The sequence below is a fragment of the Anomaloglossus baeobatrachus genome, chromosome 3, assembly GCF_048569485.1.
Source record: "Anomaloglossus baeobatrachus isolate aAnoBae1 chromosome 3, aAnoBae1.hap1, whole genome shotgun sequence".
In the NCBI taxonomy this organism is placed as follows: Eukaryota; Metazoa; Chordata; class Amphibia; order Anura; family Aromobatidae; genus Anomaloglossus; species Anomaloglossus baeobatrachus.
In genome coordinates, this window is record NC_134355.1 from 315,898,186 (window position 1) to 315,916,424 (window position 18,239).

At 42.2% G+C, this 18,239-nt stretch overlaps 1 protein-coding gene across 2 annotated transcripts in view; it reads left to right on the forward strand.

Annotated features, from left to right (window-relative positions):
* LOC142295233 (amine sulfotransferase-like) overlaps window positions 1-18,239 on the forward strand; it is a 160,232-nt gene that overhangs the window by 110,190 nt on the left and 31,803 nt on the right. For both annotated transcript variants that reach the window (XM_075338327.1, XM_075338326.1), the window contains exons 3-4: window positions 2,228-2,436; window positions 3,628-3,754. In XM_075338327.1, coding sequence (XP_075194442.1) covers window positions 2,228-2,436; window positions 3,628-3,754 — 336 coding nt within the window. The remainder of the gene's footprint in view (window positions 1-2,227; window positions 2,437-3,627; window positions 3,755-18,239) is intronic.

Consider the following 18,239-nt stretch of genomic DNA (forward strand, 5'->3'; position numbering starts at 1 on the left):
AGACCAGTGGAAATCTGTGCTTTGGTCTAAGTCCAAATTTGAGATCTTTGGATCCAACCACCGTGTCTTTGTAGAAAAGGTGAACGGATGGACTCTACATGCCTGGTTCCCACCGTGAAGCATAGAGGAGGAGGTGTGATGGTGTGGGGTGCTTTGCTGCTGACACTGTTGGGGATTTATTCAAAATTGAAGGCATACAGAACCAGCATGCCTACCACAGCATCTTGCAGCGGCGTGCTATTCCATCCGGTTTGCGTTTAGTTAGACCATAATTTATTTTTCAACAGGACATTGACCCCAAACACACCTCCAGGCTGTGTAAGGGCTATGTGACTAAGAAGGAGAGTGATGGGGTGCTATGCCAGATGACCTGGTCTCCACAGTCACCAGACCTGAACCCAATCGAGATGGTTTGGGGTGAGCTGGACCACAGAGTGAAGGCAAAAGGGCCAACAAGTGCTAAGCATCTCTGGGAACTCCTTCAAGACTGTTGGAAGACCTTTCCGGTGACTACCTCTTGAAGCTCATCAAGAGAATGCGAAGAGTGTGCAAAGTAGTAATGAAAGCAAAAGGTGGCTACTTTGAAGAACCTAGAATATAACACATATTTTCAGTTGTTTCACACTTTTTTTAAGTATTTCATTCCACATGTTTTAATCCATAGTTTAGATGCTTTCAATGTGAATCTACAATTTTTAGAGTCATGAAAATAAAGAAAACTCTTTGAATGAGAAGGTGTGTCCAAACTTTTGGTCTGTACTGTAAATATATATATATATATATATATATATATATATATATATTGTGAGGCAGGTAGCGGCGTTGCTTGGGCAAAAACGTGAGGCAGCAGCGTGTTCACACCAACAGTCTATTTATTGTTGCAGCATAAATAGATCCAATTTCCCACAATCAAAGTCTCTTCCGGATCACAGCCGGTGCATATAAACAAATCCTTGGTATAAAAAGTCTTGTTACCTTAGGACCCCGTTAACCGCAGGGGTCTTGTTAAGGTTCTCCTAGGCTCACACTCTTGGCCTGTGTTCACTCCACACAGTGCCAGCTCAGCTCACACAGCATGTGGTAGCTTCACCAAGCCTGGCTCTCAACTGAGACACACCCTGATGTGCTCTGCCAGATTTAAACGAAAATGCTGGACATGAGGATTGCTACAAAACCTGGACTGGGAGGAGGGATTTGTCTCCCTGTTACCTTTTGTGCTAAACTCCCTGTAATAGCTATAGCAAACTCAGAGGGTTTCCAGACACATTCTGGGGGACACATAGCGGTCTTCAAATATTACCCCTGTCACTGCCTCACAATATAATATATATATATGCGCTATTTTTGCAGTCCTTGTATCTACTCCTGTACCTGTTTCACCATTTCATACATTGGATGTAATTTTTTTTGTGTTTTTAATCCATGTCAATAAAATTATTTTAGGCCTTATACTTTTTTTGTTTAGTTGTTTAGTATGAATTAAGTTATATGGCATTTCAAGTGTATATTACAGGGTACGTGGTGCTCATTAGAAATAAAATGCACAAAAAAATACCACCCTCTTTTTTCAATTTTTTTATTCGAAACACCCAGTTACGACGTAATTCACACAAGGTCCCACGACGATCCCGCCTCTGCTACATACTGAAGTCGCAGCGCACAGACATATTAGAAAATGTGACCACCCGCTGTGGCTTCAGGCAGAAACTGATTGAGCCACAGCTTTGAGCGGTGACTTCATTCAGTTTATCTGTGGTCACAGATGGAGGTTTCCATGTTACCCTACCTATGACTGCAGGTAAACTAACTTCAGGTAACCTTATTGAACCCAGTGACCTCACCTCAGGTGAATTCATTTGTTTCAATGAGACCTGTGTTTCCTGGCAGAAAACCGGATTTGTTTGCTAACAGATGCATGGTACTGACATTTTTACACCAAATTCTTGAACCAATACTGCATCTCCTGGCAATTTGCAGTTTTATAGTGCTTTATTCCTTATTTTACTTCTTTTTACTTTTTTTTTTAATTTAAATTATCTGGGTGGCCTAGTCCGAACAGTTACACGGAGTTCCCTGAGAACTCGGTGTTTGGGGTCCATGCCCAAATACTAAGTTTCCGGTACAGACCCTGAACTTTATTGTATAGGTTCGCCCATCACTATTCGAGTTGTCTATTAATGAGAAGCAGAACGCTGTAAAATAAATAATATGTTATTAATTCATGCAGGCACTGTTTGGACACAGCAAATTCTATCCTTAATTGTGAATGAAGGTCATCGGAACGGAACGGAACAGATTAATAATATGGAAAGAGCGCCATGGATTGAAACCAACTTTTACAATGGTGACTTCAAAAGCCGTCCATCTCCACGTCTCTTCACATCTCATCTGCCTTATTTTCTAATGCCAAAAGATCTGAGGTTCAAGAAGGGAAAAGTAAATCATATTAACATTTTTGTATAATGTTTCTTATATTGATTCATGCATGAATGATTTTACAACATTGTTTTAAGGACACAACCAATTTGTGTTTTTGCATTTTCAATTTTTCTTCTTCCAAGAGCCATGTCTTTTGCTATATTTACATAGACATAGCTGTTGTATTTGACAAGACATTTAGTTTTGAATGACGCCATTCATTTCACTAAATAATGTACTAAAAAACATTAAAAATAGTGAAATGGGGATGAAAGTATGCAATTCCAATACTGCATTTTGGGTTTCGTATTTAAAGGGGTCATCCAGCCTTGGGATTGAATCTAGTGACTGCAGACTTGTGAGTCCTCATAACGTGCTGTGCAAGGTCAGGATTTTCTGGCCCTGGGAGCTGGTGTTCATGTGACCGCAAGTATGTGATTTCCATACTTCCGACCACATTCCGACTAGACGTGCACAACCTCGCTGATTACAAGTGAATTGAGCGAGGGCAGATAGTCTAGTCAGAATGTGGGAGACTTATGCAAATCACATACTTGCGGTCACATGACCATGCACTCCCAATGCCAGTGTTGAAGAATCCTGACTGCACTGTGAGGATTCACAAGTCTGCAGTAGTGTAGAGTACCCCAAGCCGGACTACCCCTTTAAGGCATACTTTGTGCATTAAAAATGATCTGAGAAAATGATTATTCAGTTGAGTATAATTACAATGCTACTAAAAGTATTTATTTGTTTACTATTTTCATGGCTGTAAAATTTGATTTGTCCCCATTTTCTAGGATATATAACATTTTTATTGCATGAGGATGCCTTAGATTTCAAACGTTCAAGTTTGGTGTACAAATGACATTTTTAATTTCTGGTGATTTTATTATTGCATTTTTTTGTGGGATGAGCAATGACCCAAAAATTGCAATCTTGGCACTTCATGTATTTTTTTTTTTTTGTTACAAAGTTTACCGTATTTGTTAAATAATTTTATAGTTTCATAAATAAAGCTTTTACAGATGTTTTTTGTTTATTCTTAAAAACACCCCATTCTTAATTTATATGAGGCATAGCAGTAAAATACCCCCCAAGTGGCTGATTAGATTATAGATTAAATTGTTATTTGTTATTGAATATTTAGTAGCCAATAATCAAACAGATGCAATCAAAAGTGCTAATTTTGCCTTTTTTTTTTTTCAGGTTGTGTATGTGTGTCGAAACCCCAAAGATGCTGTAGTGTCCTATTACCACTTTATCAAAATGAATCCAAACATAAAATGCACAGTAAACTGGGAAACATTCCTAGATTTCTTCATGACAGGGAAAGGTAATATAATAAAAAGTATACAAACATATATTTTCAGCTGAATAGTTTTAAAATCAGTTATAAATGCAAACTGAGCACATAAGTTTTCTTTAGAAAAAAACAAAACTTTAGGCTCTATTTCCATTTAAGCCATCTTCCCACTTAGCAAAAATACATTTTTTTCCAAAACATTTTTGTTTTTGATAGTTAAGCGCAGCAAACTTTCTGTACAAAGTGGATGTGATTTCATGACTATGCAAATATCCTTTTAAAGCATAAGGAGACTTATAGGCCATGCAATTCTCCTTTAGGCTGTGTGCGCACGTGTGCTTTTTTCATGCTTTTACGCTGCGTTCTGTACCGCAGCGTAAAAGCATGCGTCCTGCGTCCCCAGCACAATCTATGAAGATTGTGCAAATTCCATCCGCACATTGCGTTTTAGAACACAGCGTTTCGGCTGCTGAAATATTTTGCCAAAACGCTATGTTCTAAAAAGCAACATGTCCCTTCGTTTGTGCGTTCCGGATGCTTTTCCCACTCTGTCTATGGCAGAGCAAGCATCCAGGATGCATGAATTCCACATGCACAATGCTTTCAAAATGCAGCTTTTCAGCTACGTTTTGAAACGCACATGCAGTGACTTAAACGCTGCGGAATAGAACGCAGAGACGTGCGCACATAGCCTTAGGAAATTAAATAGACAAAATCTTCATAAGAAGAAATTTTCCCCCTTGAATCATCTGTCAGAGATATCACACCCAACCAAACCAGACCTCCTGCTTTGCACTGATGAAAGGAAAATACCATGATACACGTCTTTAAATGGAATGTCTGATTTGGCAAGAACAATCTTTCCCACTGAAGGACCCGTTACACGCAACAACATCGCTAATGAGATATCGCTGGGGTCACAGAATTTGTGACACACATCCGGCGTCGTTAGCGACGTTGTTGCGTGTGACACCTACGAGCGACCGCTAACGATCCGAAAAACAGCAAAAATCGTTGATTGTTGACACGTTATTCATTTCCCAAATATCGTTGCTCATTTGGGACGTAGGTTGTTTGTCGTTCCTGAGGCAGCACACATCACTACGTGTGACACCCTGGGAACGGCAAACAACAGCGTTTCTGTGTTCTCCGGCAACGAGGTGGGAGTGACATTAATGCGGCTGCTCTCCGCCCCTCCGCTTCTATTGGTGGCCCGCTGTGTGGCGTCGCTGTGACGCCGTACGGACCTTCCCCTTAAAAAAGAGTTTGTTGTCGGCCACAGCGACGTCGTTAGGATGATATGTTTGTGTGACACGTACTAGCGATATTGTTCGCCACGGGCAGCGATTTTCCCATGACGCACGCACGATAGGGGGTGGGTGCGATCGCTAGCGATGTCGCAGCCTTTAGACACCCTTATTGCTTGAAAACTCATGACCACTTTGTGTCTAAAGATGCTTTTGAACTGTACGGTTTTTTTTTGTTTTTTTGGGGTTTTTTTGCTGCATTTGTTTCCTCTGCTGGCCTCTATGGAGAGCCTGAATAATATCTGGGTGAAAATCAGATGATTTGTTTTTGTTTTTTTTTATGCATGTGTGGACTTAGCCTTAAGATTGCATGGATTACTTTACCTCCAGTCATAATTTTTAGAATTTGAAATAGAGGATTTGAATGCAAACGTAAAAAGCACCTTTAAGTTTAACTCCCTCATGCCATGGCCATTTTCCGTTTTGTTTTCTTTTCATTTTCTCTTCCTCTTCTTCCAAGAGCTATACCTTTTTCATTTTCCCATCAATATACCGTATTTTTTGGACTATAAGACGCACCGGACTATAAGACGCACCCTTGTTTTAGAGGAGGAAAAAATAGAAAAAAAAAATAAGATTAAAGTAAAAAGAATGTGGTAATGACAGACTGTTATTTTACTGCTGACAGTGTTATTGAGGTAATAATATCCCCAAATTCTGTCCTCATATCCCCCATTCTGGGTACCTTCCAGGTATATATGGCCCCCATCCTGGAATATGTATGTTCCCCATCATTATATGTGTGATCTTTCAATCTGGTGTGTGTGTGTGTGTATATAGAGTTATATACTGTGTGTGTGTGTGTATGTGTGTATAGAATTATATACTGTGTGTGTACAGTGCCTACAAGTAGTATTCAACCCCCTGCAGATTTAGCAGGTTTGATAAGATGCAAATAAGTTAGAGCCTGCAAACTTCAAACAAGAGCAGGATTTAATAACAGATGCATAAATCTTACAAACCAACAAGTTATGTTGCTCAGTTAAATTTTAATAAATTTTCAACATAAAAGTGTGGGTCAATTATTATTCAACCCCTAGGATTAATATTTTGTGGAATAACCCTTGTTTGCAATTGCAGCTAATAATCGTCTTTTATAAGACCTGATCAGGCCGGCACAGGTCTCTGGAGTTATCTTGGCCCACTCCTCCATGCAGATCTTCTCCAAGTTATCTAGGTTCTTTGGGTGTCTCATGTGGACTTTAATCTTGAGCTCCTTCCACAAGTTTTCAATTGGGTTACGGTCAGGAGACTGACTAGGCCACTGCAACACCTTGATTTTTTCCCTCTTGAACCAGGCCTTGGTTTTCTTGGCTGTGTGCTTTGGGTCGTTGTCTTGTTGGAAGATGAAATGACGACCCATCTTAAGATCCTTGATGGAGGAGCAGAGGTTCTTGGGCAAAATCTCCAGGTAGGCCGTGCTATCCATCTTCCCATGGATGCGGACCAGATGGCCAGGCCCCTTGGCTGAGAAACAGCCCCACAGCATGATGCTGCCACCAACATGCTTGACTGTAGGGATGGTATTCTTGGGGTCGTATGCAGTGCCATCCAGTCTCCAAACGTCACGTGTGTGGTTGGCACCAAAGATCTCGATCTTGGCCTCATCAGACTAGAGAACCTTGAACCAGTCTGTCTCAGAGTCCTCCAAGTGATCATGAGCAAACTGTAGACGAGCCTTGACATGACGCTTTGAAAGTAAAGGTACCTTACGGGCTCGTCTGGAACGGAGACCATTGCGGTGGAGTACGTTACTTATGGTATTGACTGAAACCAATGTCCCCACTGCCATGAGATCTTCCTGGAGCTCCTTCCTTGTTGTCCTTGGGTTAGCCTTGACTCTTCAGACAAGCCTGGCCTCGGCTAGGGTGGAAACTTTCAAAGGCTGTCCAGGCCGTGGAAGGCTAACAGTAGTTCCATAAGCCTTCCACTTCCGGATGATGCTCCCAACAGTGGAGACAGGTAGGCCCAACTCCTTGGAAAGGGTTTTGTACCCCTTGCCAGCCTTGTGACCCTCCACGATCTTGTCTCTGATGGCCTTGGAATGCTCCTTTGTCTTTCCCATGTTGACCAAGTATGAGTGCTGTTCACAAGTTTGAGGAGGGTCTTAATTAGTCAGAAAAGGCTGAAAAAAAAGATAATTAATCCAAACATGTGAAGCTCATTGTTCTTTGTGCCTGAAATACTTCCTAATACTTTAGGGGAACAAAACAGAATTCTGGTGGATTGAGGGGTTGAATAATAAATGACCCTCTGAATAAACTTTTCACAATTTAAAAAAAAAATGAAAAAAGAAATAACATTCTTTTTTGCTGCAGTGCATTTCACACTTCCAGGCTGATCTACAGTCCAAATGTCACAATGCCAAGTTAATTCCGAATGTGTAAACCTGCTAAATCTGCAGGGGGTTGAATACTACTTGTAGGCACTGGATATAGAGTTATATACTGTGTGTTTGTGTATATATATATATATAGTTATATACTGTGTGTGTGTGTGTGTGTGTGTGTATAGAGTTATATACTGTGTGTGTGTGTATATATAGTTATATACTGTGTGTGTGTGTGTATATATATATATATATAGTTATATACTGCGTGTTTGTGTGTGTATATATATATATATATATATATATATAATTATATACTGTGTGTGTGTATATATAGAGTTATATACTGTGTGTGTATATATAATTATATACTGTGTGTGTGTGTGTATGATCCAACCCCATCCAGGTGTACAGTAATGCCTTTATAGATTATTTATTGCCTTACTTTTACTGTTGTGATGCTCACCATGCTTCAGTTTGGTCCTGGCATTACAAACAAAGTCTCCCATATCTCAAGGACCTGCAGTGATGTAATGAAGAGGCGGGCACTGTGCTGCTCTGGCCCACCCACTCTTCATTACATCATTGCAGGTCCTGCTGTTACGAGAGACTTCATTTCTAGAGCAGAGGCAGGAACAAAGTGAAAGTAATTTGAGCCCTCAGCACAGAGACTGCGGCTGTGCTGTGATGGTATGCCGTGCTCTGGCCTGGATACTCCAGTGATCTGCACTTCCCCCGGGCCAGATATGACTGCAGCAGCACCATACCATTTTGGGGTTGATTCAATGTTTTGATAGTCTCTTATTGGATATTATTCTTTAGATTTATTTTTTTCATTACGCTGTTTACCGATCGGATTAATTTATTTTATATTTTGATAGATCATACGTTTTGAAACACAGCGATATCACACATGTGTAGGGTTTTTTTTGTTCTAGTTTTAATTTCAGTGAGGCAATAGGGTGGTCATTAGAACTTTTGTAGGATTTTATACATTTTTTATTTCACTTTTTTTTGCATTTACTATTTCCCTAAGGCCAGAGTCACACTTGTGAGAGACTCGTGCAAGTCTTGAATCACATCACCCGACATGGCGCCAGAGTCACACTTGTGAGAGACTCGTGCAAGTCTTGCATCACATCACCTGACATGGCCTGCAGCTCTCCGGACAGGAGCGTCTCAGCTGCAAAGAAATACATGCAGCTGACCCACTCCTGTCAGGAGAGTGTGTGGCCACGCCGGGTGATGTGATGTGAGACTCGCGCGAGTCTCTCGCAAGTGTGACTCCAGCCTTAGGGGACTTGTAGCTGTGATTGTCTGATCGCCTGTGCTTTACAGAGCATTGCATTATAGCAGAAATCACAATCTCCTAGGAATAGCTTTTGTCACCATTTTCCGAGACCTGTAACATTCTAATTGTAACCTGTAACAAAGAAACACACACAAACATGCACAAACACGCACACACAGATATTATGCTCACTTTACCTTCCGTTCCCTCGCCGGCCTCCTGGAACTTGCAGTTTGCTGGTACAGGATATGTATCGGGTAACCATCGCGACAAGGGAGGGACGTCCTCTGCCAGAGCGCTGACGTCAAAGGCAGGAGTTCTTGCCTCTGATTGGCCAGCGCGCTTCCTTTGAGTAGCGGCTGAAAGTGGAAGTTCCTCTCTGCATGCAATACGCACACGTGCGCACACAGCCTTAGTGCCTCTAGAGGATTTCCAAGCAAATTCACTAGTGAGTAGTCACTTTGGTGGGCACCCACAGAGAATAGATAGTGGCAAGCTTAGTAAGCTGACCGAGCACACCAAGGTAAGTAGCTAGGTGACCAAGTGGTCCCAACCTAGGTTCTCCAAGCAAATTTGTGGGCTCAGTATTGAACAGTAAACAATCTGTAAAAATATGTGAAAAAAAAATTAAAGAGCATGTTATTGAAATTAACATTCAATGAATAAAATAATAAAAGTGACTAAAGTAAACAAATGTTGTGAGTGCAAAAAGATGTATATAAAGTGAAAAGTGCATCACTCGGAGGGAGATGGAGGTATGGTTGTACTGACCAATGAGTATTTATTTTTTTCACATATTGTTACACATTGCCATTGATAGTGTTTCTATTTAATTTTATTTATTTAACACTTAATTAATATATCATGTCTATTTAATTATATAGTAGCAGTTTAAGCACAAGTCAGTTTTTCAGTCCTTAGGCTGGAATTAATATTTGTATCTATCACCATGACCTATTAGAGGTATGTAGTATTACTATTTCAAAGTCATAATATATTTTATATGGATTGCTTATGTCACTTTACTGACACTGTGTATTTTATGTATTTTGCATATGTCACTTTATTTGATTAATATTGGGTTTAATGTATGTGATCTTGCATATGTCACCTCAATGCTCCTATGATTAATATTGTGTTTAGTGACACTGAATGTAAGTTGATACCATAAGAGTACTAATAGTTCTAATGAATTATTTTGTTTACTATATATTATACACCTAGAAATTCATTTTTTCATATTTCCATAAACTTATATAAGGATGCTAATAATTATTGCCATTGTAAATTGATTTTGCAATGTGGGCAAACTTTCCCTCTTGTAATATGGCTGCCATTGGGCCTGCATAGCCGACGCACATGTGCATGTTAAGCACCAGTTATGCCTTCTGTCGTGTGTCTGTTAACCTCAGGTGACCCTCTGACTCCTATCATGTGAGCGGAGGAGTCACATGGTGCGAGACTGCACAATATGTAAGTCTCTTTTACTTGAATGGATGTTGCATATCCGCATGCGCCGCACAGTGGCGACCACTCCCATGTCTCCTCTGAGCTCAGCTCATTGGTCAGTACAACCACACCTCCATCTCCCCTCAATGTCATTGGTCTCTAGTTGCATTTAAACCATGGTGTCCTCAACTCTAGACACACCCCTTGAGAAAGCTTGGGCGAAACGTGTTAGGTTGAGGGGACGTGGATTTACCACACTGCTGCTGTTATAAGGTAAAAAAGAAGAAATTACACCTTGTCATCTGTTTTTGATAAGCTCTTTGTCTATTTGTGCATTATTATGTCAGTGGTGGGAGCTTGAGGATTGCCATTTAGGATTGTAGCTTTATGCTATTGTTACTGCCACTGTAGATTTCAATGTGATTTCTTATATCCACCATTGTGTTATATAGCTGGTTACTGCCACTGTAGCTATTTGAGTTCTTATATCCATCATTGTGTTATAAAGCTGGTAGCCACTGACATTTTAAGCATTATTTTTTGGAGCATGTTTCTATTAATGTGTATCAGGTGTAATGTTCTTCTAATATAAAGTTATCCCATACATAAATCACACACAGTTTTCAGATATGATTTATTTGAGGTACTTGATTGCTATAATTTTTCTGTCCATGTCCCTGTATGAAAATTAATTCTATACTATGCATCAAGCTGATTTTATATATTTTAATATGTATTAATAGCAATTTTTGTTTTACTAATTTGTGACGTTGTCACTACTTTTTCTTCCATTTATATATGGTGATACATACTGTATATGTAGATAACAATGCATATGAATGACAAATGGAAATGCATATTAATACAAAGGAGAAGCAGAGAGTTGTGAAAGAGTTAATTATATTACCAGAGTCAGTTCAGACTACCCAGGACAATGTCCCCTGGCATACGTGTCAGGATTCATGACTCTCTCTGAAGAAAGAATTGTGAAACGTACGTCAGGGGGGCATTGTCCTGGGTGGCCTGAACTGACACTGGTAATGTAATGAACTCTTTCACAACTCTCTGCTTCTTAATTGTAGGAATATACATTTCCATTTGTCTTTCACATACATTGTTATCTACATTTGTATCAGCACATCAATGCAGCCTTCTCTCTTTGCACATAGTTTTTGTTTGCACATATGATTTAGACCTTGTATAATTGCATTTATCATTACATCATTGTAATTTTCAACTATTTTGTGTAGCACATAATCTAATATCTCTAATCTGGTCAATTATGCCCTCAGGCAATTTTATTAATATTGCCCATACTAATATTTCATTTACTGCCAGTTTGCACCAAGCACTTTTTCTTAAGATTTTTCATAGTATTAACTTATCTGCTGTCAGGTTGCACTAAGCACCTTGTGGCTTATAGAGCTTAATTGCTGCTAAGTTTTGCTAAACGTTATACTATTAGCGTTCAGGCTATCTATTCATCTGCTGCTAGATGCACTTTGCACTTTTTGGGTGATATTGTTTATGTCATCCATTTATTTACTGCAAATGATTCTGCTACATGTTATTAATTAATCTATCTGCTATTAGGCTGTATTGAGCCCCCCTTGATTAATATTGTTTATAGCCTTTATTCATTTGCTGCTAGGCTTCACTAAGCACTCTTTTTAGCACATAGGCCATAGATCCATCTTCTGCTAGGTTTCACGAAGCACAGTTTTAGGTTTATTTTGTCTAGGCCATACATTTATCAGTTTCTAGGAGCACCAAGTACTTTTGGTTGATATTGTTAACAATTTATATTTATTTGCTGCATTACTGCACTTAGCACTTATTTTGTGTTGCTGGACATAGAGGTTAACCCTGTACATTTCATGGTAAATATATGTACCCAGGAGAAGATTGCAGTTTATATATAGAATAGTTATGTTACACTTACAGTATTGCTGCCGGTTAATTTATGGTATGGAATAATAATCATATTTGGCAACAAAAATTTGTACAATATTATTTGTATATATTGATTTTAAATAATTCTGGCAATTAGCAATGAATTGTGTTTCAGTGTCGGACCACTCTTGTATCTTAGTGTGTAGCATCCTCAAACTCTTTCTCTGGAGACCTTCTTTTGATTTAAGGGCTGTTTTCATCCATTTCAGTGATTTTCCTGCCCCTCCCCCCACCTACCAGTCCTCCTGTTATGGTCTTCCCGAAAAATGCTTGAGTTTCCCATTGATTTTTTTATTATACCTGTTACTCAAATCGAGCGCTTCCAGGCGTCTGAGCTGCTCAATCAAGTACCCCGGGCAATTTTCCGTTTTGTTTTTTTTTTTTGTTCCCCTTCTTCCGAGAGCCATAACTTTTGTATTGTTCCGTCAATCTTGCCATATAAGGGATTGTTTTTTGCAGGAAGAGTTGTACTTTTAAATGAAACTGTGAGTTTTACCATATAGTATACTCGAAAACAGCATTAAAAATTTCAAGTGCAGAAACACTGCAAAACAAAAGTGTGAACGCACATTAGTTTTTGGGATATTTTATTCACCATGTTCACTTTATGATGAAACTGATTTATTGGTGTGATGTCTCAGGTTAGTACGAGTTTGTAGACACCAAACATGTGTAGGTTTACTTTTATCAAAGGGGGTAAAAAAATTTACGGGTTTGTCCAAAAAAACTGGTGCACTTTTAGCGCCATTTTTCGAAACCCGTAGCATTCTCATTTTTCAGGATCTATGGCTCAGTGACAGCTTATTTTTGCTTTTTGAGCTGATATTTTTAATAGTACCATTTTTGCGCAGATGCTATGTTTTAATCATCTGTTATTGCATTTTGCGCAAAATTTGCAATAATCAAAACATGTAATTTTGGATTTTTTTTTGCCGCTACACCATTTAACGATCAGATTATTTGATTTTATATATTGATAGAGCGGGCGTTTCTGAATGCAACGATACCAATATGTCTATATTTTTTAACCCTTTAATTTTCAAACGTTTTAATTTTTTTATTATTTTACTAGGTCCCCTAGGGGACTATAATGATCAGCGGTCTGATCACCCTTCCATTTCTCCAGATCACAGCTACACAGCTGAGATCTGGAGAAAAGTGGGTTTACTCTAACACACTGCCCTCTGCCGGCAGTGAGAGAAAGTGACTCATGATAGCTAAAGGAGTCATTACATAACCCTGTGCTACCATGGCAACCACCGGAAGTCACATGATTACGTCATGTGACTTCCGATGGGGGTGGGTAAGTTATGCTAATGGCAGTGCACTGATACATCTCGCTGTCAGATTTTGGCAGCGAAATGTAAGGGGTTAACAGGCGTGGGTGGAACGCGATTCCACTCGCTCCTGGCAGGCACACATGTCAGCTGTTGATATCATTTGAGATGTGTGCGGCAGCCCACGGGGATTAACCTCACACGATCCATAACATACCCAGTACGTCATGTGTCGTGAAGAGGTTAATATGAATTTAATCCTACTGACCAGGCAGTAGAATCATATTGTCAGTAGAGACGAGCAAACCTCTTAAGGTTTGGTTCGCCGAGCCCAATCGAACAATGGGTACATTCATCGAACCTTTATTGAACCAAACTTTGAACCTTTGTCGAATCTTTCCAAACCCCATTGAATTAAATGGGGGGGGCAAACATAAGGCAGAGAAAACCCATTTAGGGGGTCGAAAAGCTTCCAAAACAGCAAAAATACATTTTAAAGTGCAGCACCACTGTTTTGGCATATCCATTAGCTTCCTAGACTATTGTCATAAGAAATAGAGTTGGATAAGAGACAGATGTAGGGCTAGTACTCCCATACCCTTGTCAGTACAGACAAGAGACATCTTTGAGACCCACCTTGTAGTCTCAACATTCAAAATCCTTTCAGGCAGACAACAGTACAGTAACAGGAGGAGGGTGGTAAGGTCCATGCAAAAGACAAGCTGTGGCCCGGCATTTCAATTTTAAAAAGTGAGTACACAGCAACTGTGCTTTCTGCATCAGCGCATCCAGGACATAATCGTGCCCTAGAAATTTGTGCACAACCAGGTTGATCTATACAGTGCATATGTGATGTCGTCCAGGCGTAGTGCCGCCACTAGGTTTGTACCGTAATGACATATGGCCTTCACTGACTCCATTTATCAGACTCTGGCTGTATAGTGTTCCACATCTCTACAGCGGTGTCACTGCATTCTCTGATACATACTGTATTAATTGAAGCACTTCCTATTTGCGATGACTTCCACACAGGATGTTGCCTGGCATTTACATTTTAAAACTCAACAGAAATGTTTAAAAACCTTTCAGGCAGACAGCAGTAAAGTAGCATCAATTTCCCTCCTCCCCATAGGGCTTTAAAAAATCAGGGATGTGCGATCCATGCAACACACAGGCTGTGGCCCGACATTTTAATTTTAAAAATGAAGACATGCTACAGTAACCAGTGTAGGCCTTCTGCTTCCGGAAGACTGGCACGACAGAAAAAAATCTCGTTACGTGTGAGGTAGAAAGAACGGGTATCTTTTTCATATAGAGAAAAAGAAATTTACAGCTCACCTGTAGCCTGGGCTGTGGAATCCAGCAAGTGCACGGTATCCACCGGCAGGTCCCAGCCGGTAATGCAGAGGTAAGAAGTTGAAGGAAGGATCCGGCACAAAAAAACTCCTTATGGTAAAAACATCGTAGCCTTTATTTTAAACGTTAATAAACAACATGTAGTGGAGACCCAAGATTGTATCTATAACGGGGGATCTGGTGAACACATATTTAAGATTAAAGTAACGCCGATTAAATCCCGCCCACCCATGGCTAAACCCCGCCCACTTACAAGGGACCAATTAAATTGTTGAGTGGGGTTTAGCCATGAGGGCGGGCTTTCAGCACCGAAACGAGCCGTTTAGAGAATTTATTGGCTCACACTGGTGATCCAGCTCCTGTCAGTCACTGCAGGGAGCAGAATCTTTGTGTCGGATCTTCGCAACTGACACATCCTTACACCTCACATCACATCTACAATGGTGACACATACAGAGATGTTACATGTTCCTCACCCCTTATAGATAAATGAATACTGTGTAAGGAAGGCTATATATAGCACCCAATGTGAGTCTATAGTAGATATATATGCCACGTGTGTGTGTGTGTGTGTGTGTGTGTGTGTGTGTGTGTGTTATATATATATATATATATATATATATATATATATATATATATACATATATATATATATATATATATATATATAAATTGCCTTATTCTGTCTGTCTGTCTTGCTCCAAAATTGTGTCCTTACAGTGACAACCGTCAGATTGGCCGCTGGGCTCGGCCTGGCCCCGCCCCCCACATGGATTAACCATTTGGCCAGGCCCGCCCCCCGCACGCAATGTCCGCTAGGCCACGCCCCCGCACGCGATGCCCGCTAGGCCACGCCCCGCACGCGATGCCCGCTAGGCCACGTCCCCCGCACGCGATGCCCGCTAGGCCACGTCCCCCGCACGCGATGCCCGCTAGGCCACGTCCCCCGCACGTGATGCCCGCTAGGCCACGCCCCGCACATGATGCCCACTAGGCCACGCCACCGCACACGATGCCCGCTAGGCCACGCCCCTCACACTATGCCCGCTACGCCACGCCCCCTCACACTATGCCCTCTAGGCCACGCCCCCTCACACTATGCCCACTAGGCCACGACCCCTCACACTATGCCCGCTCGGCCACGCCCCCCGCACACGTTGGGCACCTGTACACCTCCCCCCCAGGACTACTCCTCCCATTATACTCCTCTTTCCCCAGGACTACTCCTCCCATTATACTCCTCCTATTATATTCCTCCTATTATACTCCTCTCTGAAAGGTTCGCAGCATGGGGGATGGAGCATGATGGGGAGTGCAGCATGGGGGATGGAGCACGATGGAGAGTGCAGCATGGGGGATGGAGCACGATAGGGGGTGCAGCATGGGGGGTGGATCACGATGGGGGGTGCCCAGAATAGGGGGATGAAACACGGTGGGGGGTGCGCAGCATGGGGGATGGAGCACTATGGGGGGTGCAGCATGGGGGATGGAGCACGATGGTGGGTGCAGCATGGGGGATGGAGCACGATGGGGGGTGCAGCATGGGGGGTGGACCACGATGGGGGATGCCCAGAATGGGGGGATGAAACACGATGGGGGGTGCGCAGCATGGGGGATGGAGCACGATGGGGGTGCGCAGCATGGGGGATGGAGCACGATGGGGGGGTGCAGCATGGGGGATGGAGCACGATGGAGGTGCGCAGCATGGGGGATGGAGCATGATGGGCAGTGCAGCATGGGGGATGGAGCACGATGGGGGATGGAGCACGATGGGGGGGTGCAGCATGGGGGGTGGACCACGATGGGGGGTGCCCAGAATGGGGGGATGAAACACGATGGGGGGTGTGCAGCATGGGGGATGGAGCACGATGGGGGGTGTGCAGCATGGGGGATGGAGCACGATAGGGAGGTGCACAGCATGGGGAATGGAGCACGATGGGGGATGCAGCATGGGGAATGGAGCATGATGGGGGGTGCAGCATGGGGGATGGAGCACGATGGGGGGTGCAGCATGGGAGATGGAGCACGATGGGGGGTGCAGCATGGGGGATGGAGCACGATGGGGGGTGCGCAGCATGGGGGATGGAGCACGATGGGGGGTGCGCAGCATGGGGGATGGAGCACGATAGGGAGTGCAGCATGGGGGATGCAGCACGATGGGGGTGCAGCATGGGGGATGGAGCACGATGGGGGGTGCAGCATGTGGGGTGGACCACGATGGGGGGTGCCTAGAATGGGGGGACGAAACACGATTGGGGGTGCGCCGCATGGGGGAAGGAGCACGATGGGGGGTGCAGCATGGGGGGTAGACCACGATGGGGGGTGCACACCTCCCCCCAAAACACACACACCGCCACACACCGCACAACACACCACACACACACTGGGAACCACAAACACCGCCCTACACAGACACCCACACACACAGACAACGCTGCACACATACAACACACAAACACCGCGGCACACACAAATATACGTACATACCGCGCAACACACACATTGCACAAAACATACCTCCCCCAAAACACACACACGCACCCCACAGCCACACCCACACAAACTGCGCAACACACACAGCACCACACACACACAACGCTACAGACACACAGCGCTCCACATACAACGCAACACACAGCACCACACAAACAACACCTCTCTCACACACCCCCACTCAGACAACACCCAGAACATGTACAGCGCCCTACACAAACACTGGTAACTACACACAACAACATCTATATATAACAAAAATCATACATTAACTACACAATACGTAAATTCTAGAATACCCGATGCGTTAGAATCGGGCCACCTTCTACACTGTGTTCCAAATTATTATGCAAAAAATATTTTTTCATATTTTCCTAAATTAACTTTATGAATTGCAGTTATTGTTATTTTCCAGTCATCTACTATTCGAGTATAATTGAAATGTTTTTGATCAAACTGCCTATGAAAACAGTATATTTTTAAAAATAAGAAACACTCAAAATGCACTCAAAATGCATGTTCCAAATTATTATGCACAGCAGAGTTTTCAACCTTTTTAATTTTTATTTTGAAAAACAAAATGGTCACTTGTGAAATTATAAGCATTATCAGCTTATTAAAAAATGAAATCAAACAGTTTTCAAGTTAAAACTTAATTCTAGGTGCTGTTACATTTGCACATAGGACCCCTTGTTCGAAAGAAGCTTCTGAACTCTCTCGTCCATTGAATTTGTCAGTTTTTGGATGGTTTGTGCTTCAATTGATTTGCATGTGGACAGAATACCCTCCCAGAGCTGTTGCTTTGATGTGAACTGCTTTTGATGATGCTCCAGAGGTTCTCAATGGGGTTGAGGTCAGGGGAAGATGGTGGCCACACCATAAGTTTGTCCTCTTTTATGCCCATAGCAGCCAGAGATGCAGATGTGTTATTTGCAGCATGAGACGGTGCATTATCATGCATGAAAATGATCTTGCTGCGGAATGCATGGTTCTTCCTCCTGAATCATGGCAGGAAGTTCTGTTTTAGAAACTCCACATAGATTATGGAGTTCATCTTTAC